General features: G+C 40.2%; 1 protein-coding gene across 1 annotated transcript in view; it reads left to right on the forward strand.

Moving 5' to 3' along the window:
• The first annotated feature begins 762 nt into the window (after window positions 1–762).
• The window catches only part of OTC (ornithine transcarbamylase), a 60,514-nt gene continuing 43,270 nt past the window's right edge, over window positions 763–18,006 (forward strand). The window contains exons 1-3 of the mRNA XM_047076393.1: window positions 763–839; window positions 12,999–13,137; window positions 14,853–14,934. Of these exons, the coding sequence (XP_046932349.1) occupies window positions 763–839; window positions 12,999–13,137; window positions 14,853–14,934 (298 nt within the window). The remainder of the gene's footprint in view (window positions 840–12,998; window positions 13,138–14,852; window positions 14,935–18,006) is intronic.

Here is an 18,006-nt window from a genome sequence, read left to right on the forward strand (position 1 = left end):
GGAGAGGCTACCAGGGGAGGAGCGTATGGTACCCCCTCCCCACTTCTACTGATTGTGGGTTCCTGCTAGAATTAATAAGCAACTACTTGCTTATCGAAGACCTACTATGTGCAAGGCACAATGGGAGCTCCAGGACTGAGATCTTTTTATTATACCTCCCCACTCCAGCTTTTTGCCACCAAAAAAATAGCTCTGGGGCATTTCTTTCTGTTTGTTTTTGCGGGAAAGCTGAGACTTAGAGTTACAAATGAAATACCGTTGGAAATACTCCGGGTTGTCATGTCTACATCTGGGGTTCTGCACTGACGATTCACATTTTCTCAGTGGGTTATTTCTACGTACCTTTACAGCAGCCAGCACTGCAACGCCCTGTATATATTATACGCCCAATGAGTACTTGTCAATTGATTTTGTGCAAGTATGTGACAGCATAAATATATTATGAAAAATGAGGAGTCTGGTCACCAAAAGAATCAGGATTCCTTCTAAACAGACACACACACACACACACACACACACACACACACACACACACACACACACGCAGTGGTGGAGCTTGGCTTAAAGTGCAGGCATTCCTGTACCCTGACCTGCAGTATCTCTAACCAGGGGAATTTGATAAGGTAGTTGAAGGGTGATTTTACCTTTGCTCTCTCACTGCAGTTGAAAGCATTCTTAGCTTTTAGGTGGAGCCCACTGTCTGTCGACCTTGGTGAGGCGTTTTCAAGAGCATACAGTCATCTTTTTCATTATCAAAAGAAGATGCTGTTTAATTTGAGGACCCTGTTGAACAAGGCAGCTCTTAGAAATGGTCACAATTTCGTGGTTCGAAATTTTCGGTAAGTGATGGCCAGAGATTGGAGTCTGACTTAGGAACTATGGTGATAACTGAAGTTCTATTCTGCAAAGGAGCACAGCCTCGAAAAGGCGTCGTTTTGGAGGGTTTAGTGCCAGGCTCTACCTTTATTTGAGACAGCTGTCTCTAATTCCAGGTGAGCCTTCATTTCTCAGTCCTCTCTAATCAGATTTCAGAGCAGGCTGGGAGCAGGGGGCGCGGGGGTGCGTCACTAACCTCCTAGGGTGTAACAGGCTAAATGTTCTTGACATCTTCCATTTGTGTACATTCTAAACGGGATCCTGGCTGAAGAAAAATTAGAACCAATTTACACAGGGTCTTCAGCTTGTATTTGGATTTGCTTGAAAATAATACATCATTCTAGGGAGTGGGGATTAATCAGTTCTTAAAAAAAATGAGACCCCAAATAACAACCAGATAAATATTTACAAAGCTTCTGCCAAGGAGCCTTATGTGTGATGAGGATAATGAAATTTTTAAAACAAAATCCAGGTTTGGAATCTATCCCTGAAATTCTTGGTAGCATGTGAAAGGCGGCTGTTTCCAGTGAATTCTTTCTATGAGTTACATCCTGCTCTATAGTTATTGAGCATGCAGTGGGGGTGGTGTGGGGTGTGTCTGTGGGGAAGGGGATAGGGGCAACTAGCTAAGTGAGGAAGCAAGGCCATCAAATGTGCACATCGTTGCCAGAAAGCTTCTACAGTAACTGCATGTTAACAATCACATAGAATTTTCCCAGAGACTCTTTCCAACCAACCTCAAAACAACCTCATTGACTTCCTAAAAGGAGAAGCTTCTAGTCTGAAGTTGTCTGAAGTTTTCTCCCACTCTGACTAAGTGGGTCTTTGACAGTGGCCCTGAGTCCTTCCTCTGGGCCACCTGACAGCTCTGACCTCTCTGGACTGTATCATTAGCACCATTTCTTTGGTGAATAGAAGACTCTCAGAAGCCAGAATGACATTGTAAATGATACTGTAAATTGAGCTCATAGTATTAGACCTAGGTGGGACGTCAGAGCCACAGAATATTATTAGCCTTCTCTTATTTTACAGAGAAGGTTTATGAGGCCCAGAGAAATTCTGGGGTTTACCAATTAGTACTAGAGTTTGACCACATAACCCAAGTATGTGGAGGAAATCTCAGGTTTTGGAGTCTAAAGAACGAGATTCAAGGCCTGGTACCACCACTTTCTGGCTCTATCACCTTGAGCAAGTCGTTAAATTTTCTGTAATGTTGCTTCCCCTATAAAATGGGAAAAAGAGTAATACCTGCTCTGCTTACATCACAAGGTGGTTCAACCATTCGTTTAATAAATACTTACTGAGCACCTACTTCCGAGCCATGCTCCTTGCAAGGTGTTGGAGATACAGTGGCAAAGAAGGTACTTCATACCAGACACATGAAGTCACAGTCTAGTGATAATCAGCGAGATAATGCGCGTGAAAACTGTAAAGTGACAGACCAATGTTCATTATTTTATTATTCCATGTCACTGCATTACATCAGATAACAGTTTGATGACATTTTTTCCCATAGTTTTTAACAAAGAATCATCACTGAGCTGAAAATAATCACCTGAATGAACAGCCAAAGCTTGAAACTTAAACTTCTACTCTTCTTTGAAAATTACAGTGATTATTGATTTTTAATGTTTATTTTTGAGAGAGAGAGAGAAAGAGAGAGAGAGCAAGTGCAAGCAGGAGAGGAGCAGAGAGAGAAGGAGACACAGAAGCCGAAGCAGGCTCTAGGCTCTGAGCTGTCAGCACAGAGCCCAATGTGGGGCTCAAACCCACCAACCACGAGAGATTTTTTAAATAACGGTCACAAGTTAAATGTTTGGAACTAAAACATCTGCCAAATGTTGAGGCTTCTTTGGTATTTACTAATATGCTATCCTCTACATCCAGTAGTCAGACCATAATTCTCAAAGTCCTGGCTAGCTGTCTCTCACAGTGAATGGGGCTGAGGCTAAAGCCTAGCTAAATCAGCCCAAATCTGTACCTACTATTTGAAAATATGAGAGCCTCGAATCACTCATGCCATTAGGAACTTAAGAGCATAAGCCTCTCATGAAAATGGGCTGACTTTGAAACAGTGTTGTTCTCATGCGGCGTGGGTATTTTTCTTTCCAACTCTTTTCGTTAGCCGTGCTACTTGCCAGCTAGATGAATTCAGATTTGCTGAGGTCCAGTAAGACCTAAGGCCTTTGATGACCTCTCAACAACAGTGAAAACTCCCAGTCAACTCTGCCTGTATTGTACTTTGACTTTCAGCCTTCCACAGGGAGTCGAGTTCTTCCCCCCACCCCCGACCCATATCTCTTGGGAAGGGCGGAGGGACCTTGCTACAGAATATACCATGTGACCTTAACACCAGAGAGTGATAAGAAATGTGTGGCCGGTGTTAGGCAATGCCATAAAACGGGTACCGCACCGTTTTGAAGTGAGCAGCCATATTGCCATGGACAGGATAAAAATAACAGCTTAAGTGAGGCTGAAACCATTCATGCAGCCTCCTGAATCAATCATTTTTCGTCAATTATTATTTCTTTTTTTCCCCCAAATCAATAGGATCAGACACCAAGACTGCCGAGAAGACCCAATCCATAGGCTTTTCATCTCACAAACAAGGCTCTAGAGCCTGGCGGTGTTTGGATAATAGACAGTGTCCTGTGATTTGTTGCCTATTAGGGAAACCACTTAGAGCTTTTAAAGAAATCACTAAAAAAATCTCTTTCTTTATCAGAGAAGACCAATTTGTAAGTGCAGTTCAATTTCATCTCACAAATAGAAATTTCTTCAGAGAATATTGAGCTAAGCCACCCAATTTTGTGGAGGTTATGGATTGGAGCGGAGGTGACTGGTTTTCAGGTATTTCATTCCAGACCTCTCTAAGGGCTTACATAACTCATTATGCTCCCTTCATCCCACACCCATGCTATCTGTACGCGTGTGGACACACCGATGAAGTGATTACAGGCCATCCGTGCTCTTGCCTAGAGGAGAGAAAACAGTCCTCTGTGATTAGTCACGTCTTCTGTCCTAACTGAAAATGAATGCCCTGTTAAAAACATACTTCCCGGCTTCACAAAACTATACAGGGTCTGAGATCAGGCATGGAAGGGGGTCATGATATTTCCCTTGGCCAACAATAAAATTTGGGTTTATTTCCGGTTTGTTATTTTTAGTAATGTAGTGATTTAACTAAGAAGAAGTAGGGCAACTACAGATTTTCAACAGTGTCAGGGTTCCAGACCTATAATAGCAGGTCTGCACAAAGCGAGCCTGCTTCGTTTTTCAGATGAGCGGAAGTTGCACCATTTTAGAAGGCTGACGATCTAAGATATCTTAGGAACCACCTAGTCCCCCCATTACAATAGTGATTTATACCACATGTGAGCATGTGGCAACAGTGAGAAAGGTTGCAAGTCAATTTTTAGTAATAAACTATTATTGTTAATAAAGTAAAGAAATTTGGACCGTTTGTGCTATTTTTTTTTTTTTTTTCAAATCAGTAGGATGAGATTCAAGGGTTTTGTGAAGGTAAAGTCAGTCTCCCTTGCATGCATTCCAATATTGAGATGGCAAGAAAGGGATGAAATTAAAGGCAGGCCACTGAGAATTCGGATGGCTCCAGTATGGCCTATGGGAAATCTTGTGTTTATAAACTTCACGAATGTTGCGGAAGACAAAGACAAGACAGATCACTGATTGTAAGTTCATTTTCTTAATTTTTCAGATAAAGAACTGAGGCCAAAGATGGAAAGTGATCGTCCCGAGTTTGACTAGGACTAGACTAGGACTAGAATTTGAATAATTAAAACCACTGCTGTTTTTATTCCACTGCTTTGATTATTTTGATCCTTCCAAACTGATAAAGTTGGCCATTCTACCCTTACGCAGTATCCTTTTTTAAAATACAGCCAAGATATCTTAGTAAAGAAAGAAAAAATAAAACCAAGAACATACGCCTTAATGGTTGCATCAATCTGCAACATTAAAGAAACACAAAAATCTCAGCCATACGGCCCATTGACTACCCCCTTATGCCTCCAGAAGATAAAGTCTTCATCTCAAATTTTCCATGGGAATCAAAATATCACTTAACACTGAATTTTTTTCCTATTCTGGCAGTCTGTTTCTGACTGACCACATTTTACTCAAATCAAGCACTTTCTCTTCCAACAAAATACAATTATACAAGGGAACACATCCAGGTCTCCTCCCGTGCTCCAAACAATTTACCAGAGTTAGAAAACGCAGACTCTTGCAATGAAAGGCTTTATTCTGCCAATACAGAATATGCTTCCATTTTCTACCTAGGAAGATATTTGGGTAAAGCTAATACAAAGATCTACTATTACCTTGGCTTAACTTCTTAGCATTCAGTGATTTGGGGCTGAGAAACCTCTGTAATTATTTCTTCCAGGGATACAATTAATGTAAGGAACTAGTCTTGCCTTTTTCAAAAACTCTGGCTTTAACCAGACCGCAATGACAGTTTTGACAGAAAATCTGTACGTGGTTCCCATTGTTTCATCCAGTATTGGATCCTCCCTATTATGTGTACGAGAAAACCAAGTATTTTTATGGGAACACTAAAATAGTGATTCTGGCCCTGGTTCAGGCGCTCGAGAACCAGGGTAGGCTGCCTCCAACTGAAGCATGAGGTCTCTATAAGTAGCCATTTATGCCAGTGGTTTTAGCTGGATAATTTGTGTGTGGGTTTATCACCAGAAAGCCAGAAATGCTTGATATAGACCAGGAAAAAAGCGGGGGGAGGCCTACGGCAGAGGTGTTTCAACAAAGGTACAACTGTGGACCTCTTCTGCTTTTCTCTACATTTTAAGCAGCTTAGGAAAGAGGTGTGGCAGCTCCATTTCAGAGCCAAGAGGAGGTCTATGAGGAGACAGTAAACAGGATAGGAACTTAAACTTGAACCATTGTGTTTGCTTTCCTTCCAGTGATAAATTTTCCTGGTTAGTTCCTGATATCTATGAAAAGCAGCAATTTTTCCTATGGGAACACTTCCTGCCCCACCTCCTGGATAGAACAGAGAAAGGCGGTGACTAGTCTAATGATTTTTCAATGGTGTAAACAGTATGACTCCCCTTCACTGGTTGAAATGCAATTAAAAAACATTTCCAGTTAATCACTCACATACCATGATAACCAGATGTACAGTATCTACCTCTCTACCCTTTTTGTCCCCAAGAGCCCTGGGGACTTAGTATAAAAGGGGCTTGTGGAGAGAGGGAACCAAAGTATTGGTATAGTTCACTATTACTGTACTTTGGGTTTGGCTCTCAGGGTGCTGTGGGCAAAAGTTTGTCCCACCAGATCCTCTCACCAGTCTTCCAGGTTTTTGCACTTGACTCAGACTGCTGTGCCTGAGTTCCGAGGTTATAATGCTTTTGCTTCATGTCCAACTATTGTTCCCAGGAGTGCAAATACTACACCAGAGTCGTTGAGCCCTGGGGAATTTCAGCTTTAGCAACACACTAGGCCACAATCAGTTTTCCTCCATGACACTCAGGCCTTGTGCTCAGCCTAGGCTACAGCCCATACTTGCTCTTCCCTCAACATTAATTCTGTTTTGGGGGCTCTTGGTGTCTTTTTTTTGTCATCAGACTTTCATAAGGACATTGAAAACCCATCATGGCAAATCTCTCTAAGTTAATTCTCAGAAATCTGCTGAATTCATTCTTATACAAATTGTTTTACTTTTGTCCAGACACGTAATATCATTCATTCGCCCGTTTACCTAGGAAATATTTATTGAATACCTACTATATCCCAGACATTGTAACAAGCACTGGGTGTACATTAATAAATAAAACAGGCAGGATCCCTGCCATCATGGATCATATAGTTTAATGGGAAGATAAAAAGTAAGTAATATAAACAGACATATAAATACATATTTAAAAATTATGATAAGTAGCATGAACAACATGAAGGCAAAGCGGAGATTACTCAACACTGTCAGGGAAGGAATCTCCCAGGAGGTGGTGTTTAAGCCCTTGGCCTAAGGCTGAGAAAGCCAGCATCAAGAACTGAGGGGAGAGTGTTCCGGACAGAATGAATGGTATGTGAAGAGTTCTGCAACGAGAAAGCCTTTGGAGCACAGGCAGTCCTTCCTTTGCACGGTCCCAATATGCAGGGATTTCAATTAGCACAGTTGAGTCAAATAACACCAGTCTTTTGAGTACACTGTTGATTTCAGCTGCCATAATATATTAATTGTGAGCAGTTGCATAAAGGAAAAACTTCACTGCTCGCTCTTTTGTCCACAAATCACTATGTAAATGAGAGCTGCACATCATGATCAATGACCAATCGCATGACTTCTTTCAAAGTTTTGGTGGTTGCTCACTGGGCATCTGTCATTCAGTTTACCTACAAACAGCAACGAGTGTGGTTGTGATGCCTTCTTTTTTCCCAATGATAAGCTTAGGTGCCACTTTATAAAAATGAATAATCGAAAGGAGGAATTGTCTGACAGAGATCAACGTACAGAAGAGAAATTAAAAAAAAAAACCCACAACACTGGCAGTAAAATTTGAATCAAATGGGAATGCATTTATAGAAGAAATAGTTTATGGTGGTATTGTTGACCCTGCTGATTGTTTGAAAGGCTGCAGCTATGCAGCCAGAGGAACTTAGTGAAGACAAACTTAGCGACATAAATGAGGAAAGCAGTTGTGACACCGAGTGTAAAGATGTTCCAGAGGAAGTGACACCAGCAAAGCACTTCACATTAAATGAATTCTCAGAGATAATGTATAATATCGAAAGTGCAAAGGATAAAATGTTGGCAGGTGATCCAAACGTAGAGAGTATGGCAATTCACCAAAGCATAGACAAGATGTTTGCCCTATAACATATGCTATATAATAAGAAGACAGCATGCATGGTTCAAACTACTCTTGACCATTTTTTACAAAAAATAAAACACTATAATTCTCAATGCTTCTAATGTTTTAAATTATGGCATAATAAATATATTTCACTTTTGCTAATTTTTTCATTTCCCTACTCATTTATAACTGACAAAAGGAGAGTACTAAATGTTTTGACAAAAAATTAAAAGTCACAGAACAATTGTGATATTTCCCACTTATTAATAAAGTTCCTTTGCATGGTTGCAGATTTAATGGTCATTTACAGTCCCATACTACTATGCAAAGCCAGAACTATCTGCATTTTATGGTTTTTAAAAAATGTTTATTTATTTTGAAAGAGAGTATGAAAAACAAAGAGAGAGCGTGTGCGCACACGCAGGCATGAGTGGGGGAGGGGTAGAGAGCGAGGGAGAGAGAGAATCTGTGCTGATAGCACAGAGCCCCATGTGGGGCTCGATCTCATGATCGCACGAACTGTGAGATCATGACCTGAGCTGAAATCAAGAGTCTTAACCTACTGAGCCACCCAGGCACCTCATCTGTATTTTTTTAAAGCTTATCTGCTAACATATATCGGAGATGCTATCCCAGGACAACAAAAGTGAAGGCAATATTATCAGTGGCTGCCGTATGGAGATTGGAGTCACAAAGAGTTATTCTTCTGATTACTTGTGCTCTCTTAAGAAAGAGAATTTGAAATAAGGTTTCTGTTGCTATACACATTTTTAAATGAAAGGTCCGGACAAAAAGGGAAGATTCCAGCAGGATGTTGGTGTCTTCTTTTTATTTTTAAATTTGAATCTGTCAATGGAGAAATAACAAGAGATGCATCTCACAATGCAATCCCAACAGTAGAACATTAACCCAACCCTAATCCCAACTTCTTCGAGTATAAGGACAAATCTGAGAAAGACCCCGAGACTTTTTACTTCTCCTAGTCTGTCTTCTGTTTAGAGAGCTGAAAGTTGGAGCTTTTCTGCAGTAGTTGAAGGTGTTGTTGAGTCTCCTCTTTGACCATTATTTTCCTGCTTCCTTTCATGAGAACCCAGGAGAAAAATTAAGTTCCATGCATAATTTCTTTTCCTTTTTCAGTTCTTTTTCTCTGAGATTCAACACCGCCACCAACCACTACCACAATTCCAAGATCCGTGATATTCTGTTGAATAAAACTTGTAGTCCCAAGAGTATTTAGAAGGAAGTAGATTGAGGGGTGCCTGGGTGGCTCAGTCAGTTAAGTCCGATTTCGCCTCAGGTCATGATCTCACAGTTTGTGGGTTCGAGCCCCGCATCAGGCTCTGTGCTGACAACTCAGAGCCTGGAGCCTGCTTCAGATTCTGTGTCTCCCTCTCTCTCTCTGCCTCTCCTCAGCTTGCACTCTGTCTCTCTCTCCCTCAAAATAAATAAACATTAAAAAAATTAAAAGAAAAAGAAGGAAGTAGATAGACACGACACAAGCCTGCAAAGGCTGAGAGTCGGGGAGGGTGTTCAATCCTTTAAGTTTTGCAGTTTGGAGACTCAGCTTTTGTGGACTCTAAAACTGGCAGAAGTCTGAACTTAAGCTCTAGGCAAGAAGTCCTCAAAATTAGCATGCCAGTGGTTTCTCCTGTTGTCAATGGATGTGAGTTTACCAACTATAGTGGTGTTTCACACATTTCTTAAATCCTAGGGAGCAGGGGTTTCCAGCAAAGTTTTTTTCTCTGTTAAAAATAATACTGGAGGAAGTCTTAAGCCATGGAATATTAATGCTTTATTGTAAGACACACAGTCAGGAGAGTTTATCTTCTGTGATTTTATCTTACTTGGACCTCATTCCAGAAAGAAAAAAATATTTTCAAACATGCCCTCAATGTGAATTGGGAAAGTTTAAGCTGCCATGCCTCCATTTCAGGCCAGACATGATAAAGTGTTTACAGACCCCGGGTCCAGTTGACTCTAAACAATTCATCAATATCAGTCGAAGGGTTTACTTCTTAACAATATCGGTACTTGTATATTCCAAGTGTTGCTTAGTATTATCACTAATTAACATCAGAACCAGACATATAACCAAAATGCAAATGTAAAAACACATTTTCTGCCTAAAGGCCATGTTTTTAAAGTTCTCAAATTTCTGAATACTATCATCCAAGTCTTGGACATAGTTTTCTAAGATTTTTACTAGAGTTCTAATGGAAGGAAGAAAATGAAGGTCTACTCTAAAACGTCTTTAGCCAGCAAAATATTTTTTGTATATTTACGAATTTACGTTTAAAATTTTGGTTCTCCTTCATCTAAACTTTTACATTTTTTTGTGTTCTGTTTTTTACACAATCTACCAGGGTAGTAACACATATACAAATAAGCAGGGGCGCCTGGGTGGCGCAGTCGGTTAAGCGTCCGACTTCAGCCAGGTCACGATCTCGCGGTCCGTGAGTTCGAGCCCCGCGTCGGGCTCTGGGCTGATGGCTCAGAGCCTGGAGCCTGTTTCCGACTCTGTGTCTCCCTCTCTCTCTGCCCCTCCCCGTTCATGCTCTGTCTCTCTCTGTCCCAAAAATAAATAAACGTTGAAAAAAAAATTAAAAAAAAAATAAGCAAACATACATTGTGGATCCACGTTCAAAATGTTTTATGTTATGGGTCTATAATAAAAATAAATTGTGGATCACTGCCTTAAAGAAATTTCCATTTAGAGAGTAGATGAATGACATATTTTTACAAGTTGAAGACTATGGTACATCTTTGAAGCAGGAATGTTGACCAAAATTTTGATCCACATACAAGCTGAAAACACTAATTTCTACGGATTGAATATGGTATTGGTATCCTATGTTAAATCAATCAATCAATCAACCATTAGCCAACTAACTCACAAAACTTCGATCTTTATGGAAGTTCCTTTTCTTACTAACTAGAATCTCTGAAGGGCTTAACGTCACAAAAAATCAACTGAAAAAAATATTCATCTATAGAAGACTAAACGAACCAATCAACTCTGCCAGAAAGTTGGGGGTTTAGTGAAAGATTCTTTTGTCTAAGTTATTTGATGTCATGCAGTGGAAACAACAAATTGAGTGAATTTGTGATTTTCCTACCTATCTTGTCACCATTGCAAAAAGACATATAGAAATTCCCACCAGAGAATTTACTCTTCATCTCAAGTAGCACAAGCTCTTTTCTTAAGCTAGAATTCAAGCATGATCATTTTGTGACAATGGTTCTGCTTCTAGTAAAATTAATGTTTAGCCCATGTGGTGAACCACAATTTGCCCTTCATTATTCACAATTTCTAATGGCATACAATATAGTTATTGTTAAATAGAGATAACACTAGGAATAACAAAAGAATAAATGTTTTCAATTTTAGATACTGATTACCCCCCAAAATAATTATTGCCATCACAATGTAACAAAGTGTTAAAATGGGACTCTTTCTGTCTCGGTTTCTGCTTAGGCCCAATAGGTGTTTTCTCTTCCCTCATTCCAAAGCGAGATGCTATGCCACTAAAACAGGAGCAAAGGAGATACACAAGAATTAGTCTTGCAACCCACTGGTGACCACTTCCAGCTTCTAAAATGTATTGCAGAAACTAAGAGATGGGCGTAGATTGGAAGAAGATTTTGAAAGTCTTACCATTGTATATGACAGGGAGAGGTACTCTTCCCTCAACTCAAGCCTAGGGAACGTGGCTCCAATGGCACTGATAGGTTCAACAGGAGAGCTTGGGGACACTGCACACCAATTTCAAGTCTCTACCTAGGAAATCTAGAGTAAGAGGGACAGGCTGCCTAGCTGTTTTGATGACAGAATAAGAGATGCGTTCATACTGGAAAGAAACAGACTTTTGTCAGAGCAAAGTACATGAAGGGATTCCCATGAACCAATACAGATTGAGAAAGAGACTTAGCATGGTATTGTTTCACATGATGGCCAAGAGACCTCCTGAAGGGTGGGGAGATCTCTGCGAAAGGAGTCTGGATGTGTTCCCTTGGATGGCAGGAGAAATGTAATTGTCCACCACCAAGGACTATTGTGAGAAATTTCCAGTGATGACAGAGTTCTCCCAAGGACCCTCAAAAGCACCCCAGAAGATAAAGTGTCAGCCTTAAGCACCTAGGCCAATGCTAAATTGCTAGAACAGAATCAGACTTTGCCTGACCCTTAACTCCTCACTTTCCCTTGGCTTTACTTGGAGCAACTAAAGGTGGGAAATAGAGGAAACAATTCATGGTCCCTCGTCCCTTTAGAGGAGGCCGGCTTGAATCAGGCATGAGCTGGAAGGAAGAAGGGTGTTAACTTGCAGTACATTTCTTAGAGTTAAAAAAATCATTATTATTATTATGCATTATTTTACTAAGACTCTTTGGAGGGAATAAAGTAAGCACAGAGTATTTTTTTTTTATTTTCTGAAAGTTACCAGAAAAGCCACAAGGCCCATTGTATTTGACCAGGGACAAGTAAAGAACAAATCTCCAAAGAAGAGATTTGAAGGGTGGTAGAGGAAAAAGAATGAAAATGTTTTCTATGGTACGGACATTATAAATTCTGTTCATATAATCTAATGATTTCAATAATAATAGCTAAAATTTATCAAGTGCTTATTCTATGCCAGACACCGTCTGCTTTGCATGTATTAAATCATTCCATCCTCACAATGCTATAAGATTATTATACTCATTTTCTAGGTGAGAAATCGAGGTGCAGAGAGAGGTTAGGCAAGCTGCCTGAAGTGGCACTACTAGTAAGTGGCTAAGCCACCAAGAGGGCTATTCCCAGCAAATAAGAATTCAACCTCTTTCCTCAAATTTTTCTTTTCTCTCCACATCCAAAATATTGGATATCAAAAATGGAGGGGCTCCTGGCTGGCTCAGTCAATTAAGTGTCCGACTTCAGCTCAGGTCATGATCTCACGGTTCATGAGTTCGAGTCCCGCGTCGGGCTCTGTGCTCACAGCTCGGAGCCCGGAGCCTGCTTCGGATTCTGTGTCTCCCTCTCTCTCTGCCCCTTCCCTGCTTGCACTGTGTCTCCCTCTGTCTCAAAAGAAATAAACATTAAAAAAAATTTTTTTAAATAAAAAATTAAAAAAAAAGGAAACCACAGCCTTATCAATTCTAGCGCATTAGCACTTTGCAGGAACACATGAGGCTATATGTGATTTTCTACGCTTTGTTTCAAGAATCGAACACCGAGTCACCCCAGTTCAATGGGGTCTTTTTCTTAAATATCTATTTCTCTTGAATTTTCTTTTTTCTTTTGTGTAGATGTGGACAGCCACTACAAAATAAAGTACAGCTGAAGGGTCGTGACCTCCTCACTCTAAAGGACTTTACAGGAGAAGAAATTAAGTATATGTTATGGCTATCGGCAGATCTAAAATTGAGGATAAAACATAAAGGAGAGGTATGTAGCATTTTCATTTTACCTTCCCCTACTACCAGCCCTTTTAAAGACAGCCTTTCCAAAGAAAGAGGGAAAAGAAAATATATTAAAATTCCTAAACAGTAGCGAAGTCATGAAACCACACAGTCAAGGTAATTGATTATCACTGAGTGTACAGGCATATAAAAAGCATAAAAATCAGTTATTCAATGACAAGTCATTGTGCTTCTCTCATGCGGAATGTTGAAATTCATTATTAATTGGATCAGAACCTAAGGAATCATTTCTCTGGAAAGATTTTATTTTTATACCTTCATTCTTTTGTCTGTATGTTTTCTATCAAGTTAAAAATAAGGACAATACTTTTTTTTCTTTTCCTGGCAACAAATTTCAACTGTGGATGAATATCAGATACATGATTATTAGGATAATGTCCAAAAATTCACAGTGATGTTACCGTGTTGAAAATAATTCAGATTAGCAAGGAAACAATTAAGTGGTAACCAAGTAGGAGAAGAGATGGGATATGGTGCTTAGCTGTAAGCATTATTCTGCATTTTGAGCAATTTATGTTTGAAACACGCTTAATTCACGCAGCGGTCTCATTTAGACTGCTTAATTGTGAAAGCATACGTGTTCCAAGCTTGTTCAAAAGCACTTTAAAGAGCTGGTGCCAGGCCAAGAAAGGTTTACACAACCTTGATTTTCTTAATCTAGTTCACTAGCTCTCCAAGTTCTGAGAACAGGAGTGACTCCAAGTGCTATGGGTTGACATTCCCATAGAAGACCTGAAATAAGCAGAAAAGGTTCCCCCAAGATCCCAGGCCTGTTCTTCATACTCCATGTGTAAGAAGAGTTAGCTGGCAGGAATCTATTTGTTCCAGAACTCACCCTATCAGGAAGTCCGTCTACAGAAGAGGAAGAAGGAAAAGCCCCACCCCACACCCAAACTCTCCAGATTGTTTCCAAAAGACTTCTAGAAACAAAGCCTTTGCGCTCCCACAAGGAGGCATGAGAAAAGGGTAGCTGGGGCTTCACCCTTAGGAGTCTTACTGCCCCATGTTGTGACAGAACAGCATTGTTTCTAGCTGAGAAAACACTACTGAACCAAGCGTCTTCAAGGTCATTGAACATTGATAGGGGTTTCCATGGATTTAGGTAAAAAGACGGTTCCAGTAAGAAATATTAACATACTTCAGAACAAGTGTTCAGGTTGAACCCAGAGCAACTAATATTTTGCAATTACATGCCCATAATCTGTAGTTCTTGTTCCCTTCCTCCTATTTGTACAGAACATGACAAAAACCACTTTTTAAAAAATTTTTAAATGTTTTTATTTTATTTTTGAGACACACACACACACACACACACACACACACACACACACACACCAGTGTGAGCAGGGGAGGGGCAGAGAGACACAGAATCTGAAGCAGGCTCCAGGCTCTGAGCTGTCAGCACAGAGACTGATGCGGGGCTCAAACCCAGGGACTGTGAGATCATGACCTGAGCTGAAGTTGGACACTTAACCAACTGAGCCACCCAGATGCCCCATGACAAAAAACACTTTAAATGCACTTTTACAGTAACATTTTGAGTGCTTATTTGGATGGAAGCAGTGATTAGCTGTTCCACATTTTCTGATAATGTAAGGAATAACTTTTGAAACATAATCTTTGATACTGGATATAAAATATATTTTTCATTTTAATTGTATTCTTGTCCTTAATTTTCAGTATTTGCCTTTATTACAAGGGAAGTCCTTAGGCATGATTTTTGAAAAAAGAAGTACTCGAACAAGACTGTCCACAGAAACAGGTGAGTCCACCGACAAGGTCACACTTGTGCTGAAGAGGAGGCCAGAGGGTGAGGATCTGGGAGGAATCAAGGAATCATCCAGTGGGGGAATTTGTGTCTCTTTAGCAACCACAAAGGGAAAACACTGTCACTGGGAGTAGCAGGGCAAGCCTCTGAATGCTCTTTCCAATTCTCAAAGAAGCTGTAAGCAGAAAGGTTAGTGTCATCTGTAGGAATTCCACGAACAGTTGATTAGAAGTCTCCAAGAGCTTTTCATGTTCAGTAGAAAATGTGAGTGGACACAGATTCTCAGCCTTCAAACTCACGTGGCCAAGAAATGTGTATTTTCCCAACACGTAAAGGATTTTCTCTAGCCTGTACCAATTTTGCAGGATGGTGGAAACCTAATCTTCGCAATGTTAGGCAATCCTCAGTCATTTCAGGGTTTACTTTGTCAATTTGGGTTCTCCTCTCCCTTTCCCCACAGTCATGGTTAAGTCCCGGAGAGTACGCGAGTAAGACATCTAGGGCTATGGGGGTCTGGTCATTGGTCAGCAGGACATCATCATCAAATGGCCACACTGGAGTCTGCTGAGACTTCCGTATCCCCATTGGACCTTGGCTGTCTCCCATTCACTGCGGAGTCTGCTGCACTTGGATCATCACAAGACGTGAAATATTTCTCGGTTTGACTCTCCCAACCTCTTGGCAGTTCTCCTTGCCATCCTGTGTACAGAGAAACTGCAAGGCTTTCTCAATCCTTCCTTCCTCAATCTGGGCACCGCGGAGTACTATAACATGTGTTGCCTCCTAGAACTCTGTCTTAAAGGCAAGACACACATGTTATCAGCTCTGGGGTTCCCCAAACTCATCTGAAATGTCCATAATGCATCCACCCTTCAGTACGTGGCCTGGGAGGACAGACGACAGGTACAGTGTCAAAGGTCCATCACTTTTTATTTCTTCTGCTGCTTCTTTTCTTGCTCCTCTTTTCCCCCTTCCAGTTCCCAGTATTGGAGGCTAGGTGATAAAGCAGGAAGAAAAAACTGGCTCTGACTCGCCAAGATGTCTTTCAAATCTACTGTTTCTGCCTGGAATTGTAAGCTATTAAAACTCAAAATTTCTCTTTTCTTAAGCTATTATCTCTGTAATGTTTCAAAAAAGTCCATTTTTAAACTTATAAGCCACACACCACCTCTTTTCTTTCTCTCTGCATTTCTGCTTTATCAGACCTCCCCCGAATCAATAAAATGACTGCCCAAATGGACAAATGGATAGGATCAAGTACGAGGAACCACAAACAAAAACATTGGTTGTTTCTTCAAATAGCTCATCCCATCTACAAGTATCAGAGCTTTCTAGGATTTAGAAGCAAACAACTACTTCATGCAATACTTGCCTTGTAATGGTCAGTAATGAGGTTCATCAAATATGTGACAAAATAAAGTTCAAAGGGATTAAGTGACTTGGTAAATTCACTTACTTAACAAAGAGCACCAGGATTCAGATCTAAACTTCATTGTTCTTACTAATGCACTCCCCTTGCCCCTTGACTGAAGAAAGGAGGGTGAGGGGAAACATGTAAGGTGTCACCTGATCTTTAAGTCCCAGGAAGAAAACAGATGAGAACATTTTGCTCTTTTAAGATGGCCCCTTTACAAAATATGTTGACATCTGACATATAGCAAAGGAAAAATGAATATTGCATAAACAAGTCAATAATTCTCAAATTTGGCTCCTTTTCAACAGCGGTCCTCTATGAGTTGGGCAGAGTTTATTTTGTCAGAACTTAAGAGAGGTGTTCTTTTTTGAAGTCATCAAAATAATTGATTAGTACATGGACACTTATCAATTTTAAGTTTTTTTAAATTAATTTTTCTTAGCTGTTGGTGTTTTATACAACTTTTCTCTGCTCAAATGCTATTTTTGATATCAAATGTCCCCGAATAACTGATCAGTTTTACCACTCATATATATTATATGGTAGTTAAGCTATTAATAAAACCAAGAGTGAAGACTTAATAAGCCTTTGGGTGCAGACCTTGTGCCAAATGCTCTACATTAATTACATGGATTATCTCACTTAATCCTTATGACAATTCTGTGAGGGTAAGACCATTGAAGAAAATAGTCTGAAACTGGTTCAACAAATGGCCCACAGACACAGCTAATAAATGGCAGACCGAGGATCGGTAGCTATTATTAAATGTATTTTTTTAATATCTAATTTAATTTGAACAGGTAATTATCATGTTTTGTTCCAGCAAAATTATTTCTGTGGATGGCATTAAGCATTTTGTTAAATGATGGTTTTCCATACAGAAGTGCTCTGAAACGTGCACAAAATTGCAACCTGTTATGACGAATACATGAGAAAAGGAACACGTGACCATAAAAAGTTATGGTTCACAGAGTATTCATCATTAACCTCAATAAGTATCCATGGGTCTAATTGTATATGGCATCCTGCCAAACTCAACAGTAGGAGAATCAGAGTAAGTAGTTGCTTTAAATGCTTACAGAAACAGTAAACCTCAACCAAAACCATGGCAGGGCATTTTTATAATGTAAATATGCATCTTATGAGTTGTCCTTCGGCACAATTTTCCATCAAAACCTATTACCTTGGTATTTAAATTTTTTTAATTTTTTTTATTTTTGAGAGAGAGACAGAGAGAGAGACAGAGAGAGACAGAGCATGAGCAGGGGAGGTGCAGAGAGGGGGGGGGGAGCCACAGAATCTGAAGCAGATTCCAGGCTTTGAGCTGTCAGCACAGAGCTCGATGTGGGGGTCAAACTCACAGACCACAAGATCATGACCTGAGCTGAAGTCGGGCACTTAACTGACTGGGCCACCCAGGAGCCTCATGTTATCTTGGTATTTAGAACGAAAATGGGATGCAATTAAAACTGTCTATTATTGCCCCAGATTTGTGCCAGTCTCCTCATAGGAAAGTCCTTGAGGATCCTATCCCAAGCCTGAGTTGCAGAGATACAACAGTATTTCTGCTGATCTGAGGGAACAGAATAAAATTCATCACCCAACTTAAGCCATATTAATTGCTCATGTAATCTTTTTATTCAGTGTAAAAA

The sequence above is a fragment of the Lynx rufus genome, unplaced genomic scaffold, assembly GCF_022079265.1.
Source record: "Lynx rufus isolate CCGP_SWC_20201006 ecotype Redwood Valley unplaced genomic scaffold, mLynRuf1.p SCAF_14, whole genome shotgun sequence".
NCBI classification, from domain to species: Eukaryota; Metazoa; Chordata; class Mammalia; order Carnivora; family Felidae; genus Lynx; species Lynx rufus.